Raw genomic sequence first — 27,953 nt, forward strand, 5'->3', positions numbered from 1 at the left:
CTCCTCTGTGCCAGCACCTATTTCCTAGGGATAGAGCCAGTCCCTTACTGTTGGTGATCCTTTCCCACCTCAGATGAGAGGAATCTGCCTTTGGCATGGCCTGTGGGAAGGATGCAGATGAACTCCTGAAAAGCAGTGGCACAAAGCTGCAGGATTCCCTGAGAAGGTCAGTGGAAAAGGAAAGATACTCACCAGGAAGGTGCTGGGGACTTCTTCAGTTTGAAAGTGTGTGAGAGAAGAGCCTTTTCCTTCATCTTCCTTTCTAAACATAGATATTTTTGTGGAAAAATAATGCAGGAAAATGACAGAGGATGAAACCCATCTCTATTCTTCCTGTGTGCTTTTAGATCCCTTAAGTTTGCTTGCCAGACCTGAAATGCCACTAGAGAATAATCAAGGTAATGTTGGCCATCGTTCTAAATGGTGAGTATACTCTTATTCTGCATTATCCAGAAGTGGATTAGACAGATCATTTGGAAAGGTTGCAGTTACATATTCAATTATTTGCAATTATTGTCTCTTTACCCTTCTTAGCACTCTACAACCTTTCTTTTTTTGTTTCTTTTCCTTTGGTCTCTCACTCTTTCTTCCAAATATTGAGTTACTGTAGTATTTAAAAGAGCGAAAGATATCATCCATGGGAGGAATTTTTTTTATTTTTAATGTCACAAATGTTTTTTATTTAACTGCCCTATTTCACCCTTTTGCTCAAACACAAATCTCATTTGAGTGCTCAAATGTGTCACCAACTGGCTGAAAGCTTCCAGCTGCTGCCCTTTTTTAGGGAAGGAGTGAGGTGGGAAAGCTGGGAATGTTTCAGGATACGTTGATCAGATGAGATCTTGCCAACGGGGAAGAACTGATCTTTTTTGCCCTGAGCAACAGCTCTCCTTTGGTACGGTTCATGTGGAGCATTTTTTCCAACTTCCTTGAAAGAGGGGAAATTGCCCACAAAAGCTGCATTGCTGAGGGGTTTCTCTGAGCTCCTGTTGCTGGGGGGATATTTTCTCATTGGATGGTCATAACACTCTTGCTTTTCACATCCCACACATTGCAAATAGGCAATGTAAATAGAGATCTTAGAAGTCTGCTATGAAATGCTATTAGAAAACCCAGATTTGGCACTTGTGTATAAGGAAAACAGGCTGGATATGGCTTGGGGGCAGATATTTCCTCTATTGATTGATTCGAGGAGGAGCAGGGAGGGGAAGGAGGGGATCTGGTTATCAGCAGGCTCATTCCTACACTGCCCACCATGTGCACAGCCCTGGAGGGAGGTCTGCTCTGAAGGTTAGGGATGTGACTGAGCTTGGGCAGCTGGAGCTAAACATGTTGCTTGCTCTGCTCAGCCTCACCTGTAGGACAGCCTAGGCACAAATGCCCCTCTGGATGTCACCCTGAACCCACACAGGGCTCCCTACCAGCGGCAACCCTTGCATCCATCATTTTCCAGACAACCACCTGCAGTCAGACATTTGGGAACAGGCAAATCCTTAATCTGTCTGGCCCTCAGTTTATGTAACTGCCTAACAAAAACAACATATGCCCCTGTTGGCACGCAGAGGGTGGTCTGGTGCAGAGGGGAGCAAAAGAGGCAGCCCCTGGGCAGGCTGCACAAAGAAAGAGCAATCTGAGACCAGCATATTGTTCTCCTTCTTGTCCTTATACTCCAGCTGTTTTCAGGGGGATTGAAGGGGACTTTCCTTTAGCTGTGGCTGTTAGATAAGGGCCTGGGAGAAAGGGGAAGAGCAGACAAACAAAATGACAACCTGTCTAAAATCCTTTCTACCTCCCAGAGTCCCTCACTATCATTTATCCTTGAAGTGATGTTGTTTTGCTAATTCTCCAGTCACAATAGTGTGCCCAGGCATGATGAGACCTGAATTTTGATGAAGAGGCCAAAGCTCATCCTTTTGTGATGCTCTCTGTATATTTGAATGCCTTTCCTACATGCAATAACCAGAATGGTTTGAACAGACCCAGGCTCCAGGGCAGCTCCTGGGCTGATGCCCTTCAGCAGGGACTTGCCCAACAACTGGTTTTGCAAATCTCTTTTACACAGGCAGTGTAAACTCCTAAATACAGCCCCATGCATGTTGTCTTTAGAGAGGATAGAGGGAAGGCAGAGCAATTGGAGCCCCAACTGTTGTTTCTCCTGTACATTAAAGCCTTAAGGACTGCAAAAATAAAACTTGATGCTTGCTGAAGGTGATACTCCTGGGCATATCACTTCACTAGTCTGCCTTATTAAAAATGCCCATGGGAATACAGCTGTAGTGGGCAATCCCTGTGCTGCAAACCACAGGGGGAGGCAGCCCAGCTGCTGGGAGCTTCCCCCTCTGGACACTCAGCAGGAGTATGGAGGAAACCCCCCTGATCCCAGCAGTGCAGTAATAGAGGTGGATGTTGGTAAAGCTGTTGGTATCTCATGTTTTGCTGAAAAAAAAGAAGAAAAGGATTATGTCTGTATTGGAGCTAATAAATTGCAGCAGGAAACCAGTCAGCAGGAATAGCACCGTTTTGTGCTTGTGACTATGTGGATATTGCTGGTGCGGCTGCTCATTTTGTGGAGGAGAAGGTAGCCTGTGTCTGGGAGAGCAGTTAGGAAAACTGACTTCAGTTCTTCCTCTCTAACAAGTTTATTTTAATGGAATTAGAGAAAGAGTTGTGCTGAAAGGAACTTAAAGACCATCTCATTCCAAGCCCCCTGCCACAAGCAGGGACACCTTCCACTAGACCAGGTTTCTCAGAGCATCATCCATCCTGGCCTTGAACACTGGCAGGATTGGGGCATCCACAGCTTCTCTGGGTACCCTGTGCCAGTGCCTCACCACCCTCACAGTAAAGAATTTTTTCCATATATCTGACCTAAATTTCCTCTCTTTCAGAGGAGAAAAGCATTTTGCATTAAAAAGAAAACAAACTTACTTTTCTGATTTTTTTGACTGAATGGTTTTTCCCCACAAAAACCCTGTCTGTGGAGGCTGATGTCTCCCAGTTCTTTTGCTCCTTTTTGTTCTTCTCTCATTTCTCCCAAGAGCCTTCTTCTCTTCCTTGTTGTTCACCCACCTGTGTGGGACTAACCTGGGAGGAAACAACAGCCTTGCACCTCCCATATCAGGCTGATAAAAGATGGAGTGGCAGCTCCCATCATAACATAACAGAAACATAAGGCACGATGGTGACTGTCTTGAGAACTTCCAAAGTAGCAAAAACTGTGCTGGAGATGCAGAGTTTCTCATCTATTATGAGATCATGAACCCAGCAGTTGAACAATATCTATTAGTTTGTTTTTACTCACGCTGTCATAGCAGTTCACAGTGGGAATGTGTTGTCAAACACTGCATTTCATCACCTTGAGAGCTGAGAGTTCCCCTTCCAGTGCTGCACCAGCTCATGGCCCTGGTGGAGAAACATCAGGTTGAAAGAGTAAAAGAAAGAAAGAAGCAAAAAGTGTGAATTTGACACACTTTGGGCAATTAATTGATCTCCCCTGGCCATTGCCAGACTCAGGATATACTGCCATCCCCTTTTCCACACCCAGGGATGCTGTAACCCACCCACAGCTGCTGGCCTTCAATGCATCTCTGCCTGCGTACTGGCCAAACCATGTCCCCATCGGGCAGCAGAGAGAGCCCAACAGAGACACCTGGGAAATACTGAATTCTAGGTGAACCTGCTCTTGGGGAGAGGAATTAATCAGAGATTGTGTTCTAGGCAACATATATTCTCAGTAGGTTTAGAAAGCCCAGAAGATTTTTTAAGAATTTTACACAAGAGGTCCTCAGCACTGAGGTGGCAAATAGCTTGGCTAGAGGGGAGGAAAAAGCGTAATTTATTTTTACTGCTCTGACGAATTAATTTGCTAATGATGCATTCTTTTCTCTCCTGCCTCACCTCTGTGGGGGCGGCAGTGATCCTTTGGGTGCCACAGGTCCGTGGGGTGTGGGCCTGCGTGCGCTCCTGCCCTCCCAGCTGCGTGTGCACCCCGGAGAGGAGCTGCTCCGTGCTCTGCGACCGCGCCGGGCTGGGGCACATCCCCAGCGAGTTCCCCTGCGAAGCCTCTTCCATCAACCTGGATAAAAACAGCATCAAGTTCCTGTCTGAGAGGGCCTTCGGGACGCTGCCGTCCCTCAAGTCCCTGTCGCTCAACCACAACAACATCTCCTTCATCACGCCGGGGGCGTTCAAGGGGCTGCCCAGCCTGACGGAGCTGAAGATGGCCCACAACGAGTACATTCGCTATCTGCACACGCGGACCTTCACCGCGCTCCGGCGCCTGGTGAGGCTGGACCTGGCCGACTGCAACCTCTTCAACATCCCAGACAGGATCTTCATCGAGCTGCCTGCTCTGCAGGAGCTCTTCTGCTTCCAGAACAACTTCCGAAGGATCCCAGGCGCCATCAGGGGCATGGAGAACTTGACCCATGTGTACCTGGAGAGAAACAGGATCGAAGCGGTGGCCTATAACTCCCTGCAGGGCCTGACCAAGCTGAAGTACCTGAATCTGCAGGACAACAAGATAAATGTCATCCATGAGCGAGCTTTTCAGGGCTGCCAGAGGATGGAGTACCTCTACCTGAATGACAACTTGATCAGCGAGCTTCCAGAAAACTCCTTTGATGGCCTGAGGCGCCTGAAGATGCTCAACCTGGGGGGGAATTTTCTCAGGAACATTTCCAACACCTGGTTCCGGGATTTGGGGGAGCTGGAGTTCCTCTACCTGGACCGCAACAGGATCAGCTACATCGAGGAGGGGGCTTTTGAGAACCTCACCAGCCTGGTGGCTCTGCACTTGAACAGCAACAACCTGACGACGCTGCCCTTCTCCGTGTTCGAGCCCGTGTACTTCCTGGGCCGCCTGTACCTCTTCCGCAACCCCTGGGAGTGCGACTGCCGCATCGAGTGGCTCAAGGAGTGGATGGAGAACTACAGGCTGGTCAGGGATATTCCGTGTGCCTCCCCCTCCTCGGTGGCGGGGATTGATCTGATGGACGTGCTCTTCGAGAGGTCTCCCGAGGGTTACTGTCTCGACCCGGAGGAGCTGAACATCACGGCCGAGCGGCCGACCCCAAGCGAGGAGCCTTGGTCCACCACAGAGAGCAAGTTCAACAGCCTTATCTCCAAACTCCTGCTCCAGATGGGCCTTCCTGAAGAGGTGGCAAATGCCACTGAAGTGTACAGCAACAGCACACAAGCAGATGGACAGACTGAAGGGGTTTCTTCTGGCATGGGGGGAGACAGGACCGAGGCTGACTCCTCTTCCTTGTACCTCCCAGCACTTCTGACAGTGATTGTTCTGCTGTGCAAATAGTCCAAGGGCTGGATGGAGCAGGGGTTCTGCTTAAGGGCTTAGACCCTGCATCTACTTAGTCATCAGAGAAAAGCTTTATTGTGGGCCTCTGATACTTAACAAGCTCCAAACTCTTCCAGGTTGGGTTTGTTGGATCTGGCTCCAGATTCCCCTGGGAGCTGGTGAGATCTGGGTCCCGCTCTGGGTGACAAACCTGCCCTGTGGGTGTCCCAGAGCCTCCTGGATACTGACAGGGACATGTGCAGCACTAAGATTGAGTTTTGCCTAGAGATGTGTGATGCTCTGCTGGGAAAGGAGGGAAGAGGGGTCTGTCTGTGGGGTGTTTGTTCCATTGGGCCAGCTTGCGAGAGCAAGATGTTCCATGGTGACTCAGCTTCATGAGAGCAAGATGGGGCTGCAAAACTGGGCTCCTCTTTGTGTCCTGACAGACACCCACACCCACCCATGGCAGATGCTGCTGAACAATGGGAAACTGTTCCTCATTTCCTCAGTGGGTGCAGGAGGGAGCAGGGCAGTTCTGGGCAACATCCAGGGATGCAGCAGAAAACATGTATAGGCCTCAATGAAAACATCCAGGAAACGTGCATAGACCTCAATGAAAACATCCAGGAAACATGTATAGGCCTCAATGTAAACATCCAGGAACATGTATGGACCTCAATGAAAACATCCAGAAACACGTATAGAACTCAATGAAAACATCCAGAAACAAGTATAGACCTCAATGAAAACATCCAGAACATGTATAGGCTTCATGGAAATGAGGAAAGTGCCTGGGGGGACACCTGCCCCAGGCAGGTCTGGGATGGGCACAGTATTTTGGCCGTGACCACAGGCAGGACTTTGATCCTCTCTCCCCCCACCATTATCCTGGTACTGTGAGGAGAACCAGATGGACCCGTGTTTGTCAAACATTCTTCTCAGAGGCAAAGCTACTTCAACTTAACTACTTATCCCTTAATTTCAGTGTGTTTTTCAGTGAATATATTGTTTCAAGGAATACATTTTTTTATTTGTAGATTGTTTCATGGCATGGCAGCAGGGGCAGAACATGGTGATGACAAATACAACCAGGCCCCATGAACTATTTTGTATTTCTACCACTAATATGTACCATGTAGTGTGTCATATTATGCCACATTGATAATTTTCTTTTATACAGCATCTTAAGTGTTCTATCTTTGAACTCATCAATAAAGGCTGCTAATATGACCAGAAAAAATGATGTTTTATGTATCAAAGCACATTAATAAAATAATTTGATACTTTATTCACAAAAATAAATTAACTACTCAAACCTAGGTTTTGTTTTTTTCTGGAGATCCTTGAACAACTCTGGTGATTTTTTTCTTGTAGGCTACTCAAATGGTGCACATGAGCCTCCTTTCATGGCCTAGAGCAAATGGCAAGCTATCTATTGCAGCATAAGTACTTTCACTTAGAACCTGACTATGCTTATGTTTGTGTTAAGCAGCAACACTTGAAAATATAAGTGACTATATAGATACAGTTCTGTCCAAAAAGATCTGCTTTCTAATCAGTGCCAGAGATTTCCAGAGGAAAGCTGAGTATGGGGAAAACCAAGTCTTCCCTGCTGCAATGGCTTCTCAGTTATCTGTAGCTCGACCACAGTTTCCCCAGGGAATCAAAATGCCAGATGGTTTGATAAATGCCTATTTGACCTGTTCCGTGAACTAAATTCAATGAGTTTGGATTTCCAGGCTATTTATGAATCCATTAATCTTCTTAAGTGCTAAATTCATCTGAGTATTAAAAGAGGCTGTTTTTCAAACCTAGTCCAGCCCGGTGCAGTAGAGACACATTAGGTTAAGGATGCCTCTACAGGAGCACTGTTTCATCCTGTCAGGGGAGGTTTATCAGTCGGCCTGGCACAGATGGTAGGACACAAATGGTTGTATTTCACTTCATGCCTCGTGAGTGAATTGTTTTTATAACCCACATATTCATTTTCCGTGCTGGGGCACATTAAAGCTGAAGATCTCCTTTACTGTGCAATTGCTGAGTGGCTTTCAAGTCAATCAGTGCTTCAAAGATGCTCCTGCTTTATCTGCAAGATGCAGATCTGAACATGAAGCATCCTGAAATGTTGGTTTTAGCAGAGATTGTGCTGTCAGGTGATGGGCAAGAGGGCTGTGCATTGTCCTCAGCTGTGTGACAGCAGGGACACTGACCTTGGGGTCGATGGTTTAAGTGTCTCTCGTGCTCAAACACTGCCTGGCCCAGAGATTTCCCTGTGCTGCTCTGACACAGCCGTGGCTGACGCTGCTGGGTGTGAAGTCTTCATCTTCCCTGCAGGAACCAGGACAGACTCTGGGCTCTCCTGCTCTGCAATCCTGCTCTTCCCTCCCAGCTGAGAGATCAGCAAAGCTTTTCCAGTGGCACAGAGCAGCTGGCACACGGCACTCCGAGTGGATTGGGAAAGGTCTGTGAGCCTGTGCCTGCTTTTCTTGAGCCTGTGCCTGCTTTTCTCCTCTATCTTGTTCATTCCTCGAGGAGACACCAGAACTGCTTCGTTCTTTCATGATTCTTGTTTCTAAACTCTTAGCAAATGGCTTGTTTCTCTGATTACATGGGCAGGAGACAACTCATAATTACATTGTTTAAAATAAATAATTTGGTTTTTTCTTTATTTTCTTAGACCACACTCTTGCTGCAAAATTGTGCTTCAGCTGGTAAACCTGAACCAGTTGTTGGCTGCAAGTCCATGGCTCAGAGTCCCTTCACAAATCTATGCTATTTTCAAAATCTGTCTCTGGACTGTGACACCTCCAAAGATGTCAAACCTTTGTCTGTTTGGAATAACTGCAAGTATTTTTCAGCAAAGTAGTGCTCCCAGCCCTGCCCTCAGCATGAGGTGCTGAGATTTTGTTTGAAGCAGTGGGAAGGGATGGTCATGAGCTGCCTGGAGTTAGGATACACCTTCTGACTGAAGTTTATTCAGGCACCTGAGGTCCTGGGAGAAGGCAATTTGTTTTAATGTGTGGTACCTGGTGACACTGCACTGCTCTTCTCTGGTGCAACTGGTTTTCATGCTGTACAAGTTACTGCTGGAGCAGAGGGGAGAAGTTGTCAATGTAAATAGAGGAAAAAAACTGAATTTTGGATATAACCTCTGAGTCACAGAATTCTGTTGCTACATTGCCCCCCTAGGATCATACTCAGTGTTTTAACATGAACACCTTTATGTCCCCTCTGTTTTCTTTAAATTTGCAGCTATTGCCAGTAACCCCCTGTGAAATGAAGATATTGGCTGTTTTGCTTCTCTTGTGGATTATCAAATTTTTCTGATTTGGAAAGAAACATGATGTGCAGGACTTGAGAAATTGTTGTTCTTTGCTAGAGAGGCAGCAGCTGCTGTCTGAGACTGACAGCTGCTGGCCAGCCAAGGCTCAGGAACTTCATGGTCACTTTTCAAGGGTGTTGTATTTTAGGTAATTCTTACCTTCACGTCACCTGTCTGATAGCTTTTAAAAAAAAATTGAATTTTAACTTGTTGGGCTTTCCTTTGATAATTTTTGTGGTCATAAATTCAAGAGGAACCAAATCAACAGAGTTAAATTCCAGAAAACTGGTGTGCCTGCTCTGGAGGATATTAAGCCTTGCAAGAAAATAGCCTGTCATGATCACTCCTGCTCCAGTGTGAGCTTCAGAAGACAAGGTTAGTTTGGGTGAGAAAACAGGCTTGTAAATGCCTGCTTTTGCAGAATTAAGGTATGGGATTGCTGCAGAATCACTAAAAATACCGATCATTCCTCTTCCCTCACCCAAATATTATAGAGATCAGTGGAGTTTGAAGGATCTGCTGCAAGAACCTTCAAACTTTTAAAAGAACTTTAAAGAAAAAGCTAACCATGGAATAAAGACCAGAAATTATAATTTAAAAAAAAAGATATTACTTCAAAGAAAAACATATAGCTCATATTTAAAACATAAACCTAAACATGTGCAAGATCATCACCAATGTTCTGTTTCTCATGGGGCAAGTCTGGTATTCTCAACTTTGACCTTCACCACATCCTTTGATTTTTGTTGCACTTCCTTCTTCATCTGTCTTTTAAAGGACTGTTTGAGAGTTAATTTTTAACTTGCACACCATACATTTTATATTCTCAATGAAAAATACTGAGGCATTTCAAAAAGACCTAAAACTACCTTTAGTTTTCCTGTACACACCTGATGGTTTACTCTTCATGCATATTCTATGTATTTACCATTTGGATTAACAGCTGATTTCACTTCATGCTTGTTCAGTGGGTTTTGATCTGTGTCAGGAGCTTTTTGACAAGGCTGGAGGTTTGCAATGAGGCTTAAGGCATCCTTGTTCTGCCTCCCCTTGTATTCCACACCCTCTTTCCACTCCTCCTCTCCTCACCCACTTGTTTCTGCTCCAAGCCTGGACTTGCCTGTGCCCTCACTGTGCTGCTCCAGCTGTGATTGAAACTGGATCACTGCAATGACCCAGGTAAAACCAACATTCAACCCTTCCCTCTTTTTTTTGATGTTTAGGTTCCCTATTATTTCCCCTAATATTTTGTAAGTCAGATTGGGTCATAAGTGGCTTAAACTGGGGATAATTGGAATAAAATGATTTAATTGGATATTTGGAATAGCAAAATTATTCCAATTTTGCTATTGTTGTATCTGAAAGGGGGACAAGATAAATGGGAAAGATGGTGCTCAGTTTGCTTAGACTCAGGATATTGGGAAGAGGCCTAGGGAGTTTTTGGGCTTTGTGGGGGCAGATCAGGGGACAAGCAAGGAACCACTGAGCCCCTGGTGAGATGAGGATGTGCTGGACCCACAACAAACTGTGCCATGCAGCCAGATGTAAAAATATGTGTAAAAATAGAAGTGGTTTTACTTCTGGGCTTTTGATGATAAGAACAAGGCTGAGTGCACAGTGCCAGGGTGGGCAAATGTGATAAATCAGTAACAAAGGACAACCAGCTGTGCCCATGTCAATTGGGATGGAATTGGCAGCAGCAATTCCTCCAGTGCTGAATGATTGTGTCTCAATGTGCTGTGACAATAAGAAATACATCAGACTCTAAGTGGACAGGCACTTCCCTGATGCATGAGACTGGTAAAGAGCCAGAGGGCAAAGCACAGAAATAAATGATAAACTTGCAATCAGACAAAGCTGGTTCTACAAAGATCCTTTTGTCTCTGTTGAAAGCATCTGTCAGCAAGCCAGATATGCAATGCTGCATGGATCATGGGCAATGTGGGACAAAAATGACCACAAATTCTAGGGATGGGTGAGACATGTGTGCTCTGTGCCACAGGGCACCTTCACCAGAGGATTCCCTGAGGATGTGAAGTTGATTTGGATTCACAGAGCTTTTCTATTTTTCTAAGAGTAGAGTTGGGTTTCTGTGTTCTTGGCTCAGACCTTGTCTGTCTGTGGTGGCTCCTCCAGTGCTGCTGCCGACCTTTATGACCAAATCTCAGCTGTGGGTCTGTGACATCCAAGGGCCAGCTCAGGACACCCCTTGGCCTAAGGTTAACAGAGCACAGGAAGCATTTCTGCCAACACAAAGCAATAAAAATCACCATGTAGCTCTCAAGGATACAGAACTTACCTTTTTGAGAAGAATATTTTTCATTAAATCGCTAAAACAGGATGAATCAATGAATCGTAGAATGGTTTGGATTAGAAAGGATCTTAGAAATCACCTAATTCCTGCAGGGACACCTTCCACTAGGTCAGATTGCTCAAAGTCCCAACCAAAATGGCCCTGAACATTTCCAGGGATAGGACATTCACAATTTCCTCACCACCCTCACAGTAAAGAATTCCTTCCTTATACCTAACCTAAGTCTTCCCTCTTTCAATTTAAAGCCACCCCCCTTGTCCTATCACCATATTCTCTTGTAAAAAGTCCCTCCCCATCTTTCTTGTAGGTCCCATTTACATACTGGAAGGCTATGGTGAAGTCTCCCCTTAAAAAAAAAGTGTTAGAAAGAGCTTGGAAGAGACAAACCAGACGGGAGGCAGATGCAGGTCAGCAGGAGAAGGAGAGTTGCAACTGGTGTCACACTGCAGAACATGGTTTAGAAAAACAATGCCCCAAATCTGTGAACTGGAAATAAAAAAAAAAAAAAAAAAAAAGTAAAAAGGACCTGCATCCATCCCACAGACTGCAAGGACCTGTATTTTAAGGTCTGTGGGCAGCTTCCTTGGCTCAGTGAAGTGCTCCTGGTGAGCAGATATGCTCCCATCTTCCAGCCCTGGGAATTTCTCATCTCTCAGTCTTTGGCCACTGGAGGCACAGAATCACAGAATATTCTGAATTGGAAGGGACCCCAGTGGAAGATCTTGCACAGGATGCTGCCTGTGCAGCTCAGCATTGACAGTGTTAGTCAGTGTTTCAGTAAACCTGCCTGTTTTGGGGCAGTGGATTCCACACCTGCATCTGCACCACCCACTGAAATGCAAATTTGAATACCAAAGTCAAAGTGATGGGGTAAAATCTCTGATGAAACCCAGGTTACCTCACATGGACCCTGCCTGCAGAGGCCACTCAGGGGCTGGGGACTGTTCAGTGTCACCACTGGAGTTGTTGCCACCCTGCAGCCTTACCTTGGCTTGACTCTAACATGTGCTGTCATGTCCCTAATACAGCCTGATCACAGGGAGAGTGCAGGAGGGAAGGGCAGGAGGAGGTGAAGGGAATTCCCCTGTCCTGCACAGCAGATGACTCCTGCACAGCTCTCAGGCTCCACATCTGCTGCTCTCTTTCTGAGCCTTTGCCTTTTTATTTTCTGAGTAGACAACTTACCTTCCTCTTCATTCAACCCTACTGTATCATTTCTACTGCTAGGTACCTTAAAAATCCAAATTGGCTTGGGTATGAACTCCTGGAGTGGATTACTCAAGTGAAGTTCAGGAATGTTCAAGTGACAAGAGATAAAAAACCTGACAGTGAACTATCAGCTTCGATTGAGCAGCAGTGTCACCCTTCCCTCAAGCCTCATTACTGCACACAGCCAGGACTGAGTTTGTGACACTCAGGCAGGGAGGATTTCATCACTCTGTGGCCCCTAAAAAGTCTTTTTTAGTGTGAGACTGGGGCATGTGAACCTCAGCCAGCCCCAGAGCCTACAGAACAACCCAGCTGCAGCACAGCTGGGACAACAGGGAGGAATGGAGAAGTAGATAGTGACACCCCCTCACTCTTCAGCTGTTTTAATGAGCAAACCAGACAAATATATTAAAAACATATTAATAAAAGTACATGTCAAGACAGAAGGTCATTGACTCTAGAATTATTTTGAGTCTTTCCATTGCTCTCAGAGACTTAATATCACAAATTACAGCCAGAGGGGTAACATTGAGCACAGCAGCCCCAAGACAGTTGAAACATGTTATTTTCTACCTGCAATATTGCTAATTTAAAATCACAAATTGATGATGCTGGCAGAGTGGAACCCTAAAATGGCTGGCACTGCAATTCCTTGGAGGCTCCTCTGGGCAGGGGCAGCTGCTCAAATCAATAAGGCATTTTCCTGGAAGCAGGATCTCTCTCCTCTTCCTTTCCTAACACTTGGGAAATACCCTAAAGCCTTCACTGAAATGCTTATTTTGATGAGTGGAGAACCAGAATATTTTGCTTTAGGAGAGTTGTCATGATCAGGAACTTGTACACTTCAGAGACAAATCTTTTTTATCCATTATAAAGTTTACTTGTCTGCGTTTTTTCCCCTAACAATAAATAAAAAAAAAGTTTTGAAAGTTTTCATAATAAGCAGAAAACAACCTTGTGGGATTTATCCTCTTTCACCTATGGGGTAACTTCATAAATCTTTACTGATTTATAATCCAATAATCTTTCCTGGGTTGTGGATTTTACACAGATTTGTTGCTTTTTTTACATCCATCCTAGTAAACAAAAATGGCTGTGAGGCAGACTAGGGAGATGTTTAGACATAGCAATTGTTGAATTTAGTGAAAAATGACTGAGCTTAAAAAACTTTATTTCTGCATAAGCCTGGGGTGGATTCTTCAGCATTCAGTAGTACGTGCTGTAACATTGCTGCAACCTTAATGTTTATTGCTTATTAATGAAATACTCTACACAACAATTCATCCATCTCTCACTCTGCAGTTGTTAGTTAAGAGATGAGTGCTTCTGTAATTTCATCCCCTTGCTCTCAAACTGTTGGTTGTAGAGAGGCAAAGCAGACAATTGTGTTGAAGCCATCTGAAAATTCACATAGTGGATTAGCCCACTTCCACAAATCACTCTCATTCATCCTTGACAAAAAGGAGCAGATTTTACTCACTTTTAAATAAACTTTAATTCCAATTAACATACTTCCAATTGATAATTCCAGTTTTGATTACTGAGTCATTTAGGCTGGAAATCAGCTCTAAATATCATCTAGTACAACCCCCTTGGTTCAAGCAATGGTAGCTGCAGCAGGGTTTTCAGAACTGTGTGCACTTGAATTGTCTTCAGAAATTTTCTCTGAAGTATTTTTTTAAAGGAATTTAGGAAAACCTTCTAAAGGTTTTATGTACATGCTGCAGACCCTCAGTTTTTCCAGATAAGAATTTCCCTAAATATGCTCATCATGGGTTGCCTCATCTCTGAGTGGAAACTGGAATGTTTAGCTTGGTAGCTCTGAATTGCTCTAATGTGTAGCTGAACTTATCAAGAAAACACCTGGAGCTATTGTCATGTCAGGTTCTAAAATCTGACCTACCTGCAGGCAGTGTTAGTTAAAATTGCTGGGTGCCTGTTCAGAATGCTCAGGTTTTACACAGTAAGATTAGGTATCTCTTGAAAACTACAAATATATTGAAAGTCTACTAAAATGTGAGGCAGTAAATGTGTGAGGCTGCAGAAAAAATGAGCATATGTAACATATTTTACCACTGCCTTGCTGCCTCACTTTTAACCACAGTTAATATGCCTTTTAATGCCAGGAACAAACTATTTTTCTTTATGGGAAAAGTAACTGCCTAATGCTGGGCATTCTACCTTCAAACAGTTTTATATCATTCAGTATCCTAGGTTTTTTAAAAAGAGGTTTTTCACAGCAAATAAAACAAATACAGTGATTTTGGGATATTAAAAATAAAAGAGCAGGCCATAACATACACGATTTTGAAAAAAACCAACCACATACAAGGTTTGGCCAGATCACAAGAGAGCAGCCAGCAGCAGAGCTGTTTTCAATATTATTTTTAAAAGGAGACCAAGCTGCACCGAGGCTCAGGCAATACCAGAGCAATTTCTTCACTGAAGGATGGTCCAGCACTGGGACTGCCCGCCCAGGGAAGTGGCAGAGTCACCAACTCTGGAGGTGTTCAAAAAACAACTGGACATGGCACTTAGAGCAAAGGTTTATTTGATATAATGATGTCCAAGTTTGGACTCAATGTTCTTAGGGGGTCTCTTCTAACTTTAATGATTCTATGATTCTGTGTAATTTACAAAGCACCTGATTCTCTAATTATTTACTAGGATCAAAGATGCTTTGTTATATACTTGGAGAACTTCCCAGTTATTTTCTTTTTCTACCTGCAGATATTAAAAAAGTGAATTTTATTTATGTTTTATTAGGTTGATTTCACGATATGTTCACTGAAAATAAATCTTTATTTTCTCTCCCACTTGCCCAAGCTTAATTTCTATTCCAAATTTAATACGAAAGCTTTAAATATTTAAAAATCTTTTTTGTAAAGGCAAACTTTTTGCCTCTTCCCCCCCTTCTTGTAGACCTTTCCTGCTGAGCTTTACTATGTGGATTGGTTTTGGATTTTTTATTTTTTACTGTAGTTAATTTTGGTACAAGAAGTACAGTGCTGTACACTTTTTAAAATTTTGGGATGAAATTTGAATACCTGCTGAACAAGCCTCTATTTGACTTGTGGTAGTATAATGACATAATTGAAAGATGAACAATTAAAGTTGCCTGTATATATGAAATATAAACAAATATGGAGACAAATTCCATTACCTGGAATCTACCATTCCAGTAACTGGATTTTCTCTGCTACAGTTGTTAGTAGAATAATACTGAAGTGCTTTTTGGCCACAACTGAAGATTTTTTTTTCGTATTTATGTGGTTTTGTTGGCACAAAGATTCACATGAACTAAAGATGGCTGAGCTGAGTAATAGTTTTGATTTTTTTCAGGTTTTTTTAATAGGCTAATTCAGTAGGAAGAGATCTTTGGAGAGCTCAGGTTTAAAGTTGGGTCAGCTCTGACATTAGGCTGTGTTGCTCAGGATTTTATCCACTTGAGTCTTTTAAAACATCCAGGGACAGAGCTTGCACAAATTCTCTGGGAAATCGACTCTGTTACATATGAACTCTCGCCTTCTGCTATGGGTCTCAAAATACTCTTCTATTGTTCAGAATGACCTAACGCATGAATTAAAAACTAAGTCTGGTAAACCAAATATTTGAAGAAAATCCAAAAAAGGAAAAATAAGGCAAGATTAGCTAGTTGATGACAGGCTTGGTTATCTGCAGTCAAATAATTAAAAATAATTGATCTAAATAAAAATAGATTTTTTCCTTTAAAAAGCCTGAAAAAAGGCTTTATAATGAAATCAAAAGAGAGAATTTAATATTCAATTAGTTCAACTTTCTGCATAATTTATTTCCATATGCATGCTTTTTTTTAATCTAAGTTTTTTTCTTTTCCTTAAGGCAATTTCCTGCTACTGTTAAAGGCTAGTGGAGATTAAGTTCCTGATGTGAATAGAAAACTGACAGACCCATCCATTTTTCATTCTGTTTACATATAAAGTTATTTAAATCCATTGCAATAACTTCAAAATTTGTTATGTGAAATTACTTAAAATAAATTGCAACCATGACTTCTCTAATGCATTAGTGGTTATAGAGTAAGACCTTTGAAAGAAACTGTGTGACTGTGAAGAATTCCATGAAGTGTAGCTAACACTGTCAGTGAAACTTCTACTATAAGAAAACTGTACAATTGATATGGAATTAAAATAATGAATGACACTCATTATTGAGAAAGAAGCTCAGGTTTCCATTAGCTGGCTTGTGGCTTTTTGAAAGAGGACAGTAATATTATCATATTTTGCTTCTCAAAAAAACCCAAACAAATGAACAAAAAAAAAACACTATCCAAAAACAACCACAAAATCAAACCAACTTTTTGTATGGTTTAAATTCCTGTTGCTATTCAATTCCAAGTGATTACTGCATGAAGGCATCCCTGGATGTGACCCTGGGGGTCTGGGACCAGCCCTCACATCACTGAGGGACCAGCTGCAGAGACCACCAGAGCTTTTTGCCTCTTCACGTCCTACAGAAGAGCAAACCCAAGTTGCCCTTTTCTCCTGGTGCCCCATCATGTCCTCTGCTCAGAGGAGGAAAAACACCATTCCACGTTTCCTTGTGTCTGCAGCCTGCACCATCCATTGAACCCAAGCACTTTCTGAAAACCACGCTGGATGACTCTTGTTTTCAGGAGGAGGTTTGGCATACATGGAGGAAATTGTATTTGGATAGTAGATAAAAGTTTCAGAATCCTTGATGTTTGTCCCCTTCCTTTTCAGTAAATTCCACTTTGGTTTTCAGTGGCATCATCTCAGCTTGGTGCTCTTTGTGTCCTCCTTTCTTTCCTGCCTTCTTTTGCCTGCTCTGTTTCTTTCCTGGTGTCCATCTGTACCTGTGGCAGCTCAGCCAGAGTCTCACCACATCATTTTTCCCAGTCCATGTGCTAAACCAGCCCTGGGTTAAGTTATCAAGGCTGGCAGTGAGACGTCATTGTAGGATCTTGCTGCATTTGGGTTTCAGCCCTTTCAGAGCTTTGCCTCAGAGAGCAGGAACATCTTTTCCTTGCTGGAAACTGGAATTCCAGACCATTGCAGTGTGTGCCATGGATCACAGAGGGCTTCCTTTGCTTGAGATGAACATAAACCTTCAGAGACCTTTTAAATGAAGGATACCAATTAATACTGAGGGATAAACCATGTTTTCTGACTGATAGGAAAATGCACCTTAAAATCAAGTTTTAATCAACACGAATTCTTTCAAGCATACAGCTACTACTTCAGTTATCTTCCACAACAGCAGTGTAGGTTCAAGGTACATTTTAATAGGAACACAGAGATATGGCCAGATTTAATGCTCTTGATTGTCTCATGGGCAGGTGCTAAGAGATTCAGCAGGATGCATGGAAACACACAAACACTTCCCCTCCTACTATTTTTGCTTAGAAAGTTTAAGATTACATGAGAAACCATCAACTTTCTGCCCAACATCTTAACTGAGAAATGTATTTCTGAGGTAAGAATTATTTATTCATGTACAGGTCTGAGAAAGAGGCTTAACTCTGAGGCTAAACTGTAAGGAGTCAAGAAGTTTTTTGTGCTTGCTTCAGTCCAGCTTTCACAGGATTAGGGCAGGAGACTGTTAAAAATCACTTAAGGGGAAGAAAGTAAAAATTACTATTGGTGCACTTACTGTATCAGCAAGCAAAAAACTCCCAAAACGCTGCAAACATTTAAATGTGGGATGTGGCTTTTTGTTGTGTAGTATCAGTAAAAATAGTCTCCTCTATCCTAAGCTTGTGCACTCATCCCCATGGTGTACACATGAGGCACAATTATTCAGAATTTATTTCTGTTCTGTTGGTCAATGATGTGCTTCCTGTTGTGCAGATATTTTGATTTATATGTGACTATTTGACATAATGTGCAGCAGTTTCCTTGTCAGGAGTTATGACTATCTCTGAGCTCATTAAAGGTAGAGAATAAATTAGTCTGAGAGACAGGTTTATGAAGGAAATGAATATGCTTCACGTAAAAAAAGCAGATTTTTTTATGGTGCCTGCTTTAGCTCATCCTCAGTCAATTTAACTTATAAAAAGATAACTCTTTACTATAATAGTCAGGAAATATATATATATATATATATTTCTGTAGATTTCAAAAATCCTTTTCTACCAAGTATTTTAAAGCCTGCTATTGAGTTCTAACAGCCTTCACTAAAATTGTTGAATACTATCTGCAGTGGAAGAGAATGGGGCCAGAACTGTTTGCATCTAGGATTTCAATGCAGATTTGCAAAGCACCCCTGCAAGCTCTGGCAGCATTTCCAAGTATTTCTTTAAGTAACAGCACTCTGAAATAATTTCCTTATAGAAAATTGAACAAATACTGGTTAGTCTGTGCTTTAACTTCTCCTAGTGGCTCTAGTACCCAGTTTTTGGAGTATACACACCAGCCCAATGTTGCTCAGGTTGCAACACCTTTGTTGTGTTTTCAAAGTCAACTGAGTAACCTTCATCAAGTTTCTGAGGCAGGTAGTGGTGTTTTCTTTTAGATATGAGTGGTACAACATTGTTCTTAACCAAACCATATAAAAATAAATCCACTGCTAAAACACATGGAAGAATTTGGGTTTAGTGATTTTTAAGCATGTCTATCTGGCAGTGGCCAGGAATCTAAACTAGGCTACCTTTCCCATGCAATAATCTTACCACTCTGACACACTGAGTAACCTAGTGTACTTTTATTAGGTAAATGGAAGCAGAGGTTAATGAACATTTATTGGACCAACTTAACACCTTGAAATCACAGGTATCAGTCAGACTGAGAGGCAGCATACCGATAAGATCAAGTTTTCTTTACAAATCTATGAGCCCCTGTACAAAAATAAAGTATAAAAGGGGCAAAAGAAACATTTGTTTCTTCCCAATCCCAGGGCTGCTTCTGAGGTCACATTCAGCATAAATTTAGAGAAGTCCATGTGGCGCTCCAAATTATGCAGTGATATTTACAGTACCAGAAGGACCCTTCTCCACTTGGAGACAAAAAGCCAACAAACTGTAACACCAGCTTTACACCTGCACGAGCCTTCCTTATGCAGGTGAGGCTTCCAGCTCAATTTCTGCAGCCTTGTGCCCTCTATGTACCACACAAACAACAGAGATGCTTCAGAAGGGTCTGAGCAGGGTGGGAGGATTGGACAGACTGAGGAGTCCTGGGCTTGCTCTGCCTGGGACTGTGCTGAAATCTGCTCATGGAGCTCACTGTGTGCTGTGGATCTGCTGAACATAAAGCCTAGGCAGGGTTTCCAATTTAATCTTTTGCTACTGAAGGTTCCTACAAGGAAAACAGACTGTGGTAAAGAGGAGGCAAGACAGGATGGTAACTGTGTGCTTTACAATTTTTGTCTCTTGATAAAAGCTTATACAGTGAGAATAAAAGAAACAAAGCTCTCCAGGTCAATCTTTCTACTGTGTAGCATTAACTGAATGGTAGCTCCACTTAAGAGAAGAAAAGGTATTAGTTACACGAAATCACTACTTATTGTCATCTACATAAGGCAGAAGCACCCTCATGGGGCCTTGTGAGATTTCCTTCCTTATGAGCTGGGTACACAGAACTCCAAGAAATTCACATTAACAGAGTCAAAAGTGTAATTAAAACATTTATGGTAGACGATACTCAAATTATCAAAATTACTTTACCTGTTTAATGCCATAAACATTTGAGATGAAAAATGTGTCACTGAAATCAGACACCAATTCTCACCAGAGAAGTTTGTATTTCTAACATCAGAAACACTCCACTGCTTGATTTTCAGTAGGTCTTCCCATCTTTGTGCTTTGCTGGGAAAAGAGGTAGTTCTGAGAGGGAATGAACCTGTCACTTCCACGAGCTCAGCCAGGGTGGACTCACCACTGCAACAACTGCCTACAGGACACCAGCTATGGTTCACCCAGCACTACACAACACAACCACTTGAAAAATTACCTCTTACTCACTGAGTAGTTCACAGTTTGCACCAACCCCTTCTTGTGGGGCTAAACCCAGAAGTGATGAGCACCTACAACTCTTCTGGCAGCTCCCTCGCTTCCCTCCACGCCGACTCTCTCATCCATTACTTCCCACAAAACTACAAACTCAAGGGACCCGGGTACAGCTCTTGTTTTGGGATGCAGCCACAGAACTGGGACTCCAGCTGTGGCACTAAGGGGTAAAGTGATGGATGAATTTCCCTTCTGTGGGCTGCAAGCTGGGCTGTGAATGCTGCAGGAAATAAAACACCTCTGCCTGCCCTGCCTGGGTGGGAGGAGGCACAGCCGGACTGAGATTTCAGCTGTGGATTTTACAAGAATTGTAAACATGTTTGACCACCCAACCTGCAGAAGGAGTAGGCAGGACAAAATTAGCAACAGGATTTCCCCTGTGAGAAAGATTCAACCTTGTGAACCCTTTTCTGATTGCACGTGCAATGGTCCCACACAGCTGGAACAGCCCACAGACCAACTCCAGCTGCAAGTTCCACTTTGAGGAAAGTCTGTATCGCTGTATCATTTTGATATAAACACTAAAATTCATACTGTACAACAGCACAGCCAACCAAACTTTGAGGAGAGGTCATTTTAAAGAACAGTGTGCTTCTGACACCTAGAAAGGGGTGGCAATGTCTGCTACCTTTACCCACTTTCAGAGAAAATGCAAATCATGTGAGCCAGTGAGAGCATGAAGAAGGAAAATGAAGTGCCAGGTCCATCCATGGTTACACTTTCTTAGTTGGCTCTGCCCTAATTCCAACTTTGTGGAAGGAAACCTGTGCTGATCCAGGAGGAGCAGAGCCCCTGGGACAGACTGCAGGCTGTGTCCCTACAAAGGCTTCCCTTAAAGACACTTTTCCTTACTGCACAAGTCACTGATTTGCTCTTGAAACTCCCTGTGATGAAATGAAGCACCCAAAAGCATTTAATTGTTGAACACATAAAAGGAAGTATATTTAAAATAAAAAAAAAATTGGTCAGACTGTAGAGTCAATTACCATTTTTAAAGTAATTTACAGGGCTGTTGTAGATGAGTCTTTTGGAATAGTCAGTTTATCGCAATGTCTAAACTGGTTTCTTCATTGCACAGTATTTTCTTTTAAAATGTGTGCATCTTTAAACAATTACATACATATTAAAAATCAGCATTTCTTTGCTTCAACTTAATTAAAACGTTAATACTCTCAGACAACACAGATCTGAAATGGTGAAACCAGTAATTGCCCCCTCCCACCTTACAACAAATTAAATTGAGACAAAATTACAAACACATTTCACTACATGATTATTATTAATAAAAATCAGTTTTTCTTTTTTTTTCTTTTTTTTAGAAAGTTGCCCAAAATGCAAGGGATGTGCATAGGTTTACAACTTAGTCAGAATAATATTTTGCTTTATTCCCTTGGGTACGTGTTCCCATGAACGGAATGTACTTTGCTGTAGATTACAGGTTTTATCAACACAGATACACCAACGGCATGAACGCTTGCGACTGTCCACATGCATTAAGAGTCAAGACCCAATTTCAAATTTCTAAAACTTTTACAGAGTTCTTCAAAGAGACAGTATCACATTATCTGGATGTTACACAAAAATACTTAAAAATACTATCCTAGGAGGAAAAAAAAAAGCGTGAAAAAAAAAAAGGCCTTTAAAATTTATGAATTTGTTTTGTAACCACTAGACTAATTATTTCAAATAAATAAAGGAAAGCAAAGTATTCCAATCCATAAAATCAGACTCTAAAAAGAATGTAGTGTTCCACCCCCAAGTTAAGGTAACAGAATCATATTATTATTACTATTAAAATAGATTATAGAAAGCAGCATCTATTTTGTGCAGTTTTTAGGGGCCCTCGAAATAAAAAGCTATGATTTCCAAAAATATAACATTCCAAAAGACTGAATAGTACATATATTTAAAGATACATTTTATTAAAGTTTAGGAGAAATGATTAAAAAAAAGATACTGTCTCTTTAAATTAGTGTTTCATCTTTTGTTCCCCCTCCTCCTATCTATTCGGACATGACAATAATTATATTTTAGGTCACACTACATCTAGGTAGTCTCTAGGGGCCAAGACCTGTTGACACAAGGTCAATAACGAAGAGGTTTTCCATGTATGAGGTGGTTCCCAGTAATGACAGATTTTTTTTTTTTTTTCTCCTTAATTCTCCCATTCCCGGTCTAGTAGACCCAGGAGACCGGGACCCACTGGGAGGCTGTACACACGAGCTCGATGGCTTCCTCCAGGTGCCTGATGGTTTCATCAATCTCATTGTTGATAATTGTTAGGTCAAAGTAGTGTGCATATGTTCTCTGTAAGATTTCCGACTCCTTCTGCAGGCGCTGAAGGGATTCATCCTGTGCGGCGGCCGGGAGAGAAAACGGGAGAAAAGAAAAGTTGGATCGTTTCGTGCTCTTCCACAACAGCTTCTCAGCTGAGAAGGGGATGGGTAAAAGGACCTCAGGGAGTCGAGGTGCTTTAGCTCTGCCACCTACAGCTATGGGAATCACACAGGAGAAAGGGCACAGTTTCCCTCTGGAAGCTGACACTCAAACAGCACTTGGTTACTGACGTTCTTGGAGACAAAACACAGCTCTAGAGTTAAAAAAGCAAGGTAGAGGATGGAAGCTTGGAAAAGCAGCAATGGAGACCACATGTGAATAAATCAGACCTGATACACAAGTAAGAGCTATTGGGCCTATGTCCCAGTGAGAATATGAGAAATGGGAGGAGGGGGAGACGCTGTCAGGTTATCAGCTGTTCCCACTTTTAGTAATGTTTTCTGTTCCACACCAATCCTCTGGGTCTGCTTCCTTTAAAGGCAATTTACTGATAAGGAAGTTCTCACTGCACATCACTCCTCTGGCTTCTATCTCAGAGCAGGGCATTTCCAGCCCCTCTCCGTGGGAGATCCTGGAGATGAACCAGGCAGCCTGGACATCAGACCTTTGCTAGTGAGGTCTGCCTGCCCGAGGCAGCTGGATGACAAAGGCTTCTTCCCAAGGCTCTGCAGCAATTTTAAGTTTGAATTCTCCTCCTGCAAATTTCCTTATGAGTTAAAAAAATCCAACAAACCCATTTGCTGTTTTTCAGGAACCTTGAAAAACCCAAAGGAAAGCAATCAAGTCTTTCCTGTCCCACAGGTTTGAGGTGGATCTGGTACAAAATGATTCCTGCTGCTCTGCAGTATCCATAGGCTGACTCTACTTGATCAATCAGCTGGGATACACTTTTCTAAGAAGAGTTTTAGGCTGCAGAAGTACAGACACATTGCCCACAGCTTTGTCACTAAAAATTCTTCTGGAAACAGATTTTTATCCAGCTGTTAAGATGACCTCCCCCTTTATTTTTTTTCTGTTTCACCTTCCCAAGTATTTGTAATTACAGTGACAAATAGCTGTGGAACAACAGCTTTCAGGTCCCCTGAAGGAAACAACCTACTCTGAGACAGTTCTCCTTCCCTGCAGCAACGAAACCAGCCACTTCTGGAGGAGAAGTTCTCTGAAGTTCAGAGTTACAGTTCTGCTTCTCTCCTGAAGCTGCAGCCTCAGATGGGGAGGGGGCTGTGTGGTGTGGTTGTCATCACTGGAAAATTATTACAAATTCCCTTCCAAGTAAGGCAAATACTCCTCATATGCATTTCTGAACAAGGGATGTTCCCTGCATGGGCCATTATGCACCACCAGCAACTCCTGGAACTTCTGTAGAAAATTCCAGTGTGTGCAAATTTAATTTATGCTATTAAAAAAGAGAACAATGGGGATCAATACTAGTATTAAATATTTTTGTAGATTATTTCATATGGCTCAGTGTCTTTAAGCCAAAACCCTACTTAGGTGAATTTCCAGCTTCTCAAGAGATTCCAAAAGAGACATCAATTTTTATCAGCTGAGCATCAAGCCTTTCCTGCTCAAATTAACCTACAAAGGAATGTCAATAACTTCTCATGCAGACTATTGCAATTCTTCAACTGTATCTAGCTAAGATTAATTTTGTATTTATAGTCTGTCTTGTCCAAATCATAGTGCACCTTGAAAATAGTTTTGATCTCATGACACAGGGCTATCAGGACCTGAGAAGCCCCTAGAAGCCCTAGAACTGTTAAGCCCTTATGGAGATTTTGAATAATTATTCAGATTTCCCATCAATGTTACTTTTACCTATAGATATGGACCTTTCTCACTACAGCACCAATCCTACTATGACTGACAATGAAAACCTGAAAATCTTACAACTATTTCATCTTAAAAAAAGTGAGCTGGTAAAGTTTACCTTGCACACACAAAGGTTCCACAAAACTAAGTGTTTCAAAATTTCATTAAATTTCAGTATTTTTCTGACTTAACTTCTCCTAGATCCAACTTTACTGGGACCAAAGTGGTCTTTATTTTGGAATATCTAAATTTCCCAGGCTGCTGGGAATGTAAATCATTACTTCCTTCATATACTTTAATGGGCAGTACTAAGTTTGGGATAGATCATTGCAATAAGTTTCAAATAGGTTCAAACTTTCTTAAACTCAGCAAAAGGAAGAGATCAAAGCTCTTGATTTGTGTTTCATTCTGGGACTAACTTTCACCTGTGTTTGGGATAGAGTATCTATTTGTACATGTCAGACTTGGCTGTTTTCTCTGAGTCTGCAAGACTTAAATACCAAAATTCATCTTTGAAGCTAGCTGTAATCAAAGTATTTGCTGTAGTAAGTTCCTCTCAATTTCTCCAAAATGTCTTCATTAAATTTTGCATACTGAACATCCCAGCTTATGTTCCAAGAAGGAAATTCTTCAGCAGTTGTGCTCTCAATAGTGTCAAGAAAAAGATATTTATCAAAATATTCAGTGAACTGCAGACAAACAAATGGCCACAACTTCTGAAATTAACATTTGGGAGCACAACATCTGCATTTCCTTCTTCCCTCAGCTCTTGTGCAATAGGAATTTTATGTGGGTCTAGTTGCAGTGTGACCATTATTGGATCAGACTTTTTCTTCCTAATTCAATTCACTTTCCCAATCTCTCCTTTTCCACCACAGCTGAAAGGAGTGAAATGTGGCTTTGTCCATGAAATACCCCACGTACATAAAAGCCACCAGTGGCATCTTCACTCTCTGAGGGCTGGGCTTTTTTGGCCTGAAACTACATACAACAACAGCTACCACTTGTGGCAATCAAAGCCCAGCCCCAAAAAATTACCAATATTCCCTTCTAAGGTTGTGGACGATGTGTAAACACCATCAGGCCTTTGCCACTTTTGCTTCAACAGAATAAATTGACAATTTAAACAGCTGGTGAGCTCCACACTTCCTAAGAAAAATTCTCCTTTGGCTGTAGGAAGGGAAAAAGCACAGCTCAAAGTCTGAAGAATTTGGCTCAATAAAGTTTACATCAAACAAATGGAACCTGTGATCTCTTTGCTGCTGGCTGGGTAAAGGAGGCAAGAACAGCTGGAGGAGAGAGGAACTACCCCAAGGTTTTCTGATGCACTCTCTCCTCTGTTTTAGCACAATAACCATCAGATTTTAGCTTCCTCTGTGATTAGACAGTGGGTGCAGTGTGGGATTCCCTGTATGATTTACATTGGTCTTGTGCTTTGCAGGACTGCTCAGGGTGCATTGCTATATTCACTGCAAAGGAAAAGATTTTGTGTCCTGATTCTTGCTGTGTGGACCTTGATTACTGAGACATTTTGTGTGGTCTTTGACAGGCTAAAGTGTCTCAAGAGACACTGTTAGGATCAGGCCTCTGCACTGGTTTTACCACAAAGTTCAGCTATACATCTGTAAGAGTAGAATTTTTACTCAAAATCTTCTCTTTTTGCTAGCAGATAATTTTAGTGCAGATATCAAAAGTCATTATTATATTAAATTTTGACTCCAATGGCAAAAGTAGTGTTGAATGAGAACAAGCATATCTACATTCTAGAACTACTGCAATAACCAGGACTACCTTGTGAGCCCCTAGCTGGTACTTACAGGCAGTTTTCTGCACCATTTTGGCAGCTATGTACAATTAGGACGAATGCAGGAAAATGAAAAGAAAATCAAAGATGAATTTTAAGAAAACATGGGAAGGGAAAAAAGGGACAGTCATTACAGAAGTGTTCTCAAAAAGTGCAAATAAAACAAAGCAGGGCAAGAGGATCAACAGAAAAGGACACTCATTATGCAAATGAACCTTTCAAAAAGGAAGCATGAATGGGAAATAGGAAACACACACTCCTCACCCTTGTTTGCTGCCCTGCAGGCTGTGACACACAGACACACTTTGCTTATCTGCCCAGAAAACCTTGGAAAACAGGATTCTGTGTGTGGGTAAGGGCTGATGCTATTACCACTGCCTGCCTCTCCCTTTCCTTTAATTAATAAATTAGCATGTTTAGTAAGTGTGGCCTTGGCTCAGGAATTCATGTACCTGGGTGAAACCCTGCAGGCAGAGAGATTTTTGGCACAGGAGCTTAAAATGGGTTTTAAACTCAATATTTTACTTCTGCTAATTCTTTGGCATGAAGTACTTCCCCACCACTACTGTAAAAGGCACATTTCTGTTCTCTTCCCAGTGTATGAGGGAAATATTTTCTGCCTCACATGAACTGTCCCAAGTAGCTCTGCATTACATCCTACAGCTGGAAGATAAAAATTTAAGTACCACTGGCAGATGAGTGTGGCCAAGGAAAGACTATTTGGGAGCTGAGGCAGGTATGGAGGCAACAAGCCTGAGCATTTGTGTAATTTTATGGGGTACCTGATGCAATGCTCTTTGTTTACACAGAGGAAAATTCACTGTAGATGACAAAATAGTATTTTATCCAGATTGTACTGATTCACAGCATCACACCAGCAGTTACATGAAGTGCCACTTCACTAACATGGCAAGTTGTGCTGTGCTGAGGGATCCTGGTTCTTACACTCTTGGGTTGTATCATTAGGATGTGGGCCCATAAGACACAGTGAAATGACAAAATGCTGTGGAAGTGAACAGAGCCATCTTCCCCCTCCTGTCCCTCTTTCACTGCTTTTTCTAGCACTGATGCTTAAAAATTGACAAAACTCCAATTTACAGCTAAAGTAGCTCACTAAAGCATCATAGTGAACTAGCAGAATGCCTCAGCTGTCAGTAAAATTCTAGCCTAAGACCAAAATTCTTCACTTTCCACTTTTGATTTGAATAATCATTCAGGTTATTTGCATTTAAATATGCTGTCTTGCTCCTTCCTTTCCTGCAAGCCTATGCAGTGATGCCATAGCTTCATGCTTATAATATTGTAAGTACATTACTATAGAAACTTGATGTAGTGACACAGCTTCTGACTTTGTGTTTTGATGATCAAGGAGACATCTAAGATATTTGGAACAGATTCATGATCAAATCCAACAGATTAAATCCTTTAATATCATGGTTTAAGGAAGACTGAGCAAATTAAGTGTTTGTGAAAAAGGAGTTTGTGTTAGTGTCAGCTAAATCAATAATTGCTTGGTATCCTTGAAATCAGCAGCAATCTGCAAAGCAGATCCCTATACAAACTAAGTAGGAAATGTATGATGTGGACCTCCATGAATACTCAGCATCATTCCACAAGCAATTACCCCTTGGGTCAAAGATTCCAGCTTAGAGGACAGTTGTCAAAATGAACAAGCCTATTTCTCATACATATTTGCTGTGCAGAGAAAATGCTAAAGCTGAAGGTGGGATCAGTGCTGGCATTGCAACTCACACTTGAGTAATTTGTGCCAATGATTTGGGAATGACCTCTGAGCTGGAGCAGGGAATGAAATATAAGAATATGCACTTTTATCATACAGCACATGGATCCTTC

The 27,953-nt window shown here is 42.2% G+C and overlaps 2 protein-coding genes across 12 annotated transcripts in view; one reads left to right on the plus strand and one right to left on the minus strand.

Moving 5' to 3' along the window:
* Nucleotides 1-309: 309 nt before the first annotated feature.
* On the plus strand, nucleotides 310-6,611 carry NYX (nyctalopin). The gene is made up of 2 exons (XM_021546151.3): nucleotides 310-423; nucleotides 3,915-6,611. Exons 1-2 carry the CDS (start codon nucleotides 402-404, stop codon nucleotides 5,312-5,314), a joined length of 1,422 nt encoding a protein of 473 aa, XP_021401826.1. The 5' UTR covers nucleotides 310-401; the 3' UTR covers nucleotides 5,315-6,611.
* A 12,217-nt stretch (nucleotides 6,612-18,828) lies between these two features.
* CASK (calcium/calmodulin dependent serine protein kinase) overlaps nucleotides 18,829-27,953 on the minus strand; it is a 185,411-nt gene continuing 176,286 nt past the window's right edge. For all 11 annotated transcript variants that reach the window (XM_077781673.1, XM_077781677.1, XM_031507871.2 and 8 more), the window contains one exon: nucleotides 18,829-22,498. In XM_077781673.1, coding sequence (XP_077637799.1) covers nucleotides 22,322-22,498 — 177 coding nt within the window. In that variant the 3' untranslated portion in view covers nucleotides 18,829-22,321. The remainder of the gene's footprint in view (nucleotides 22,499-27,953) is intronic.

Source organism: Lonchura striata, chromosome 2 (assembly GCF_046129695.1).
Source record: "Lonchura striata isolate bLonStr1 chromosome 2, bLonStr1.mat, whole genome shotgun sequence".
Classification (NCBI taxonomy): Eukaryota; Metazoa; Chordata; class Aves; order Passeriformes; family Estrildidae; genus Lonchura; species Lonchura striata.

Bases quoted from the DNA above. Each gene is read 5' to 3' on its own strand.
- NYX (XM_021546151.3), top strand. From the start codon at position 402: ATGTTGGCCATCGTTCTAAATG. The intron at 424-3,914 runs GTGAGTATACTC...TGGGGGCGGCAG, and splicing joins GTTGGCCATCGTTCTAAATG to TGATCCTTTGGGTGCCACAG.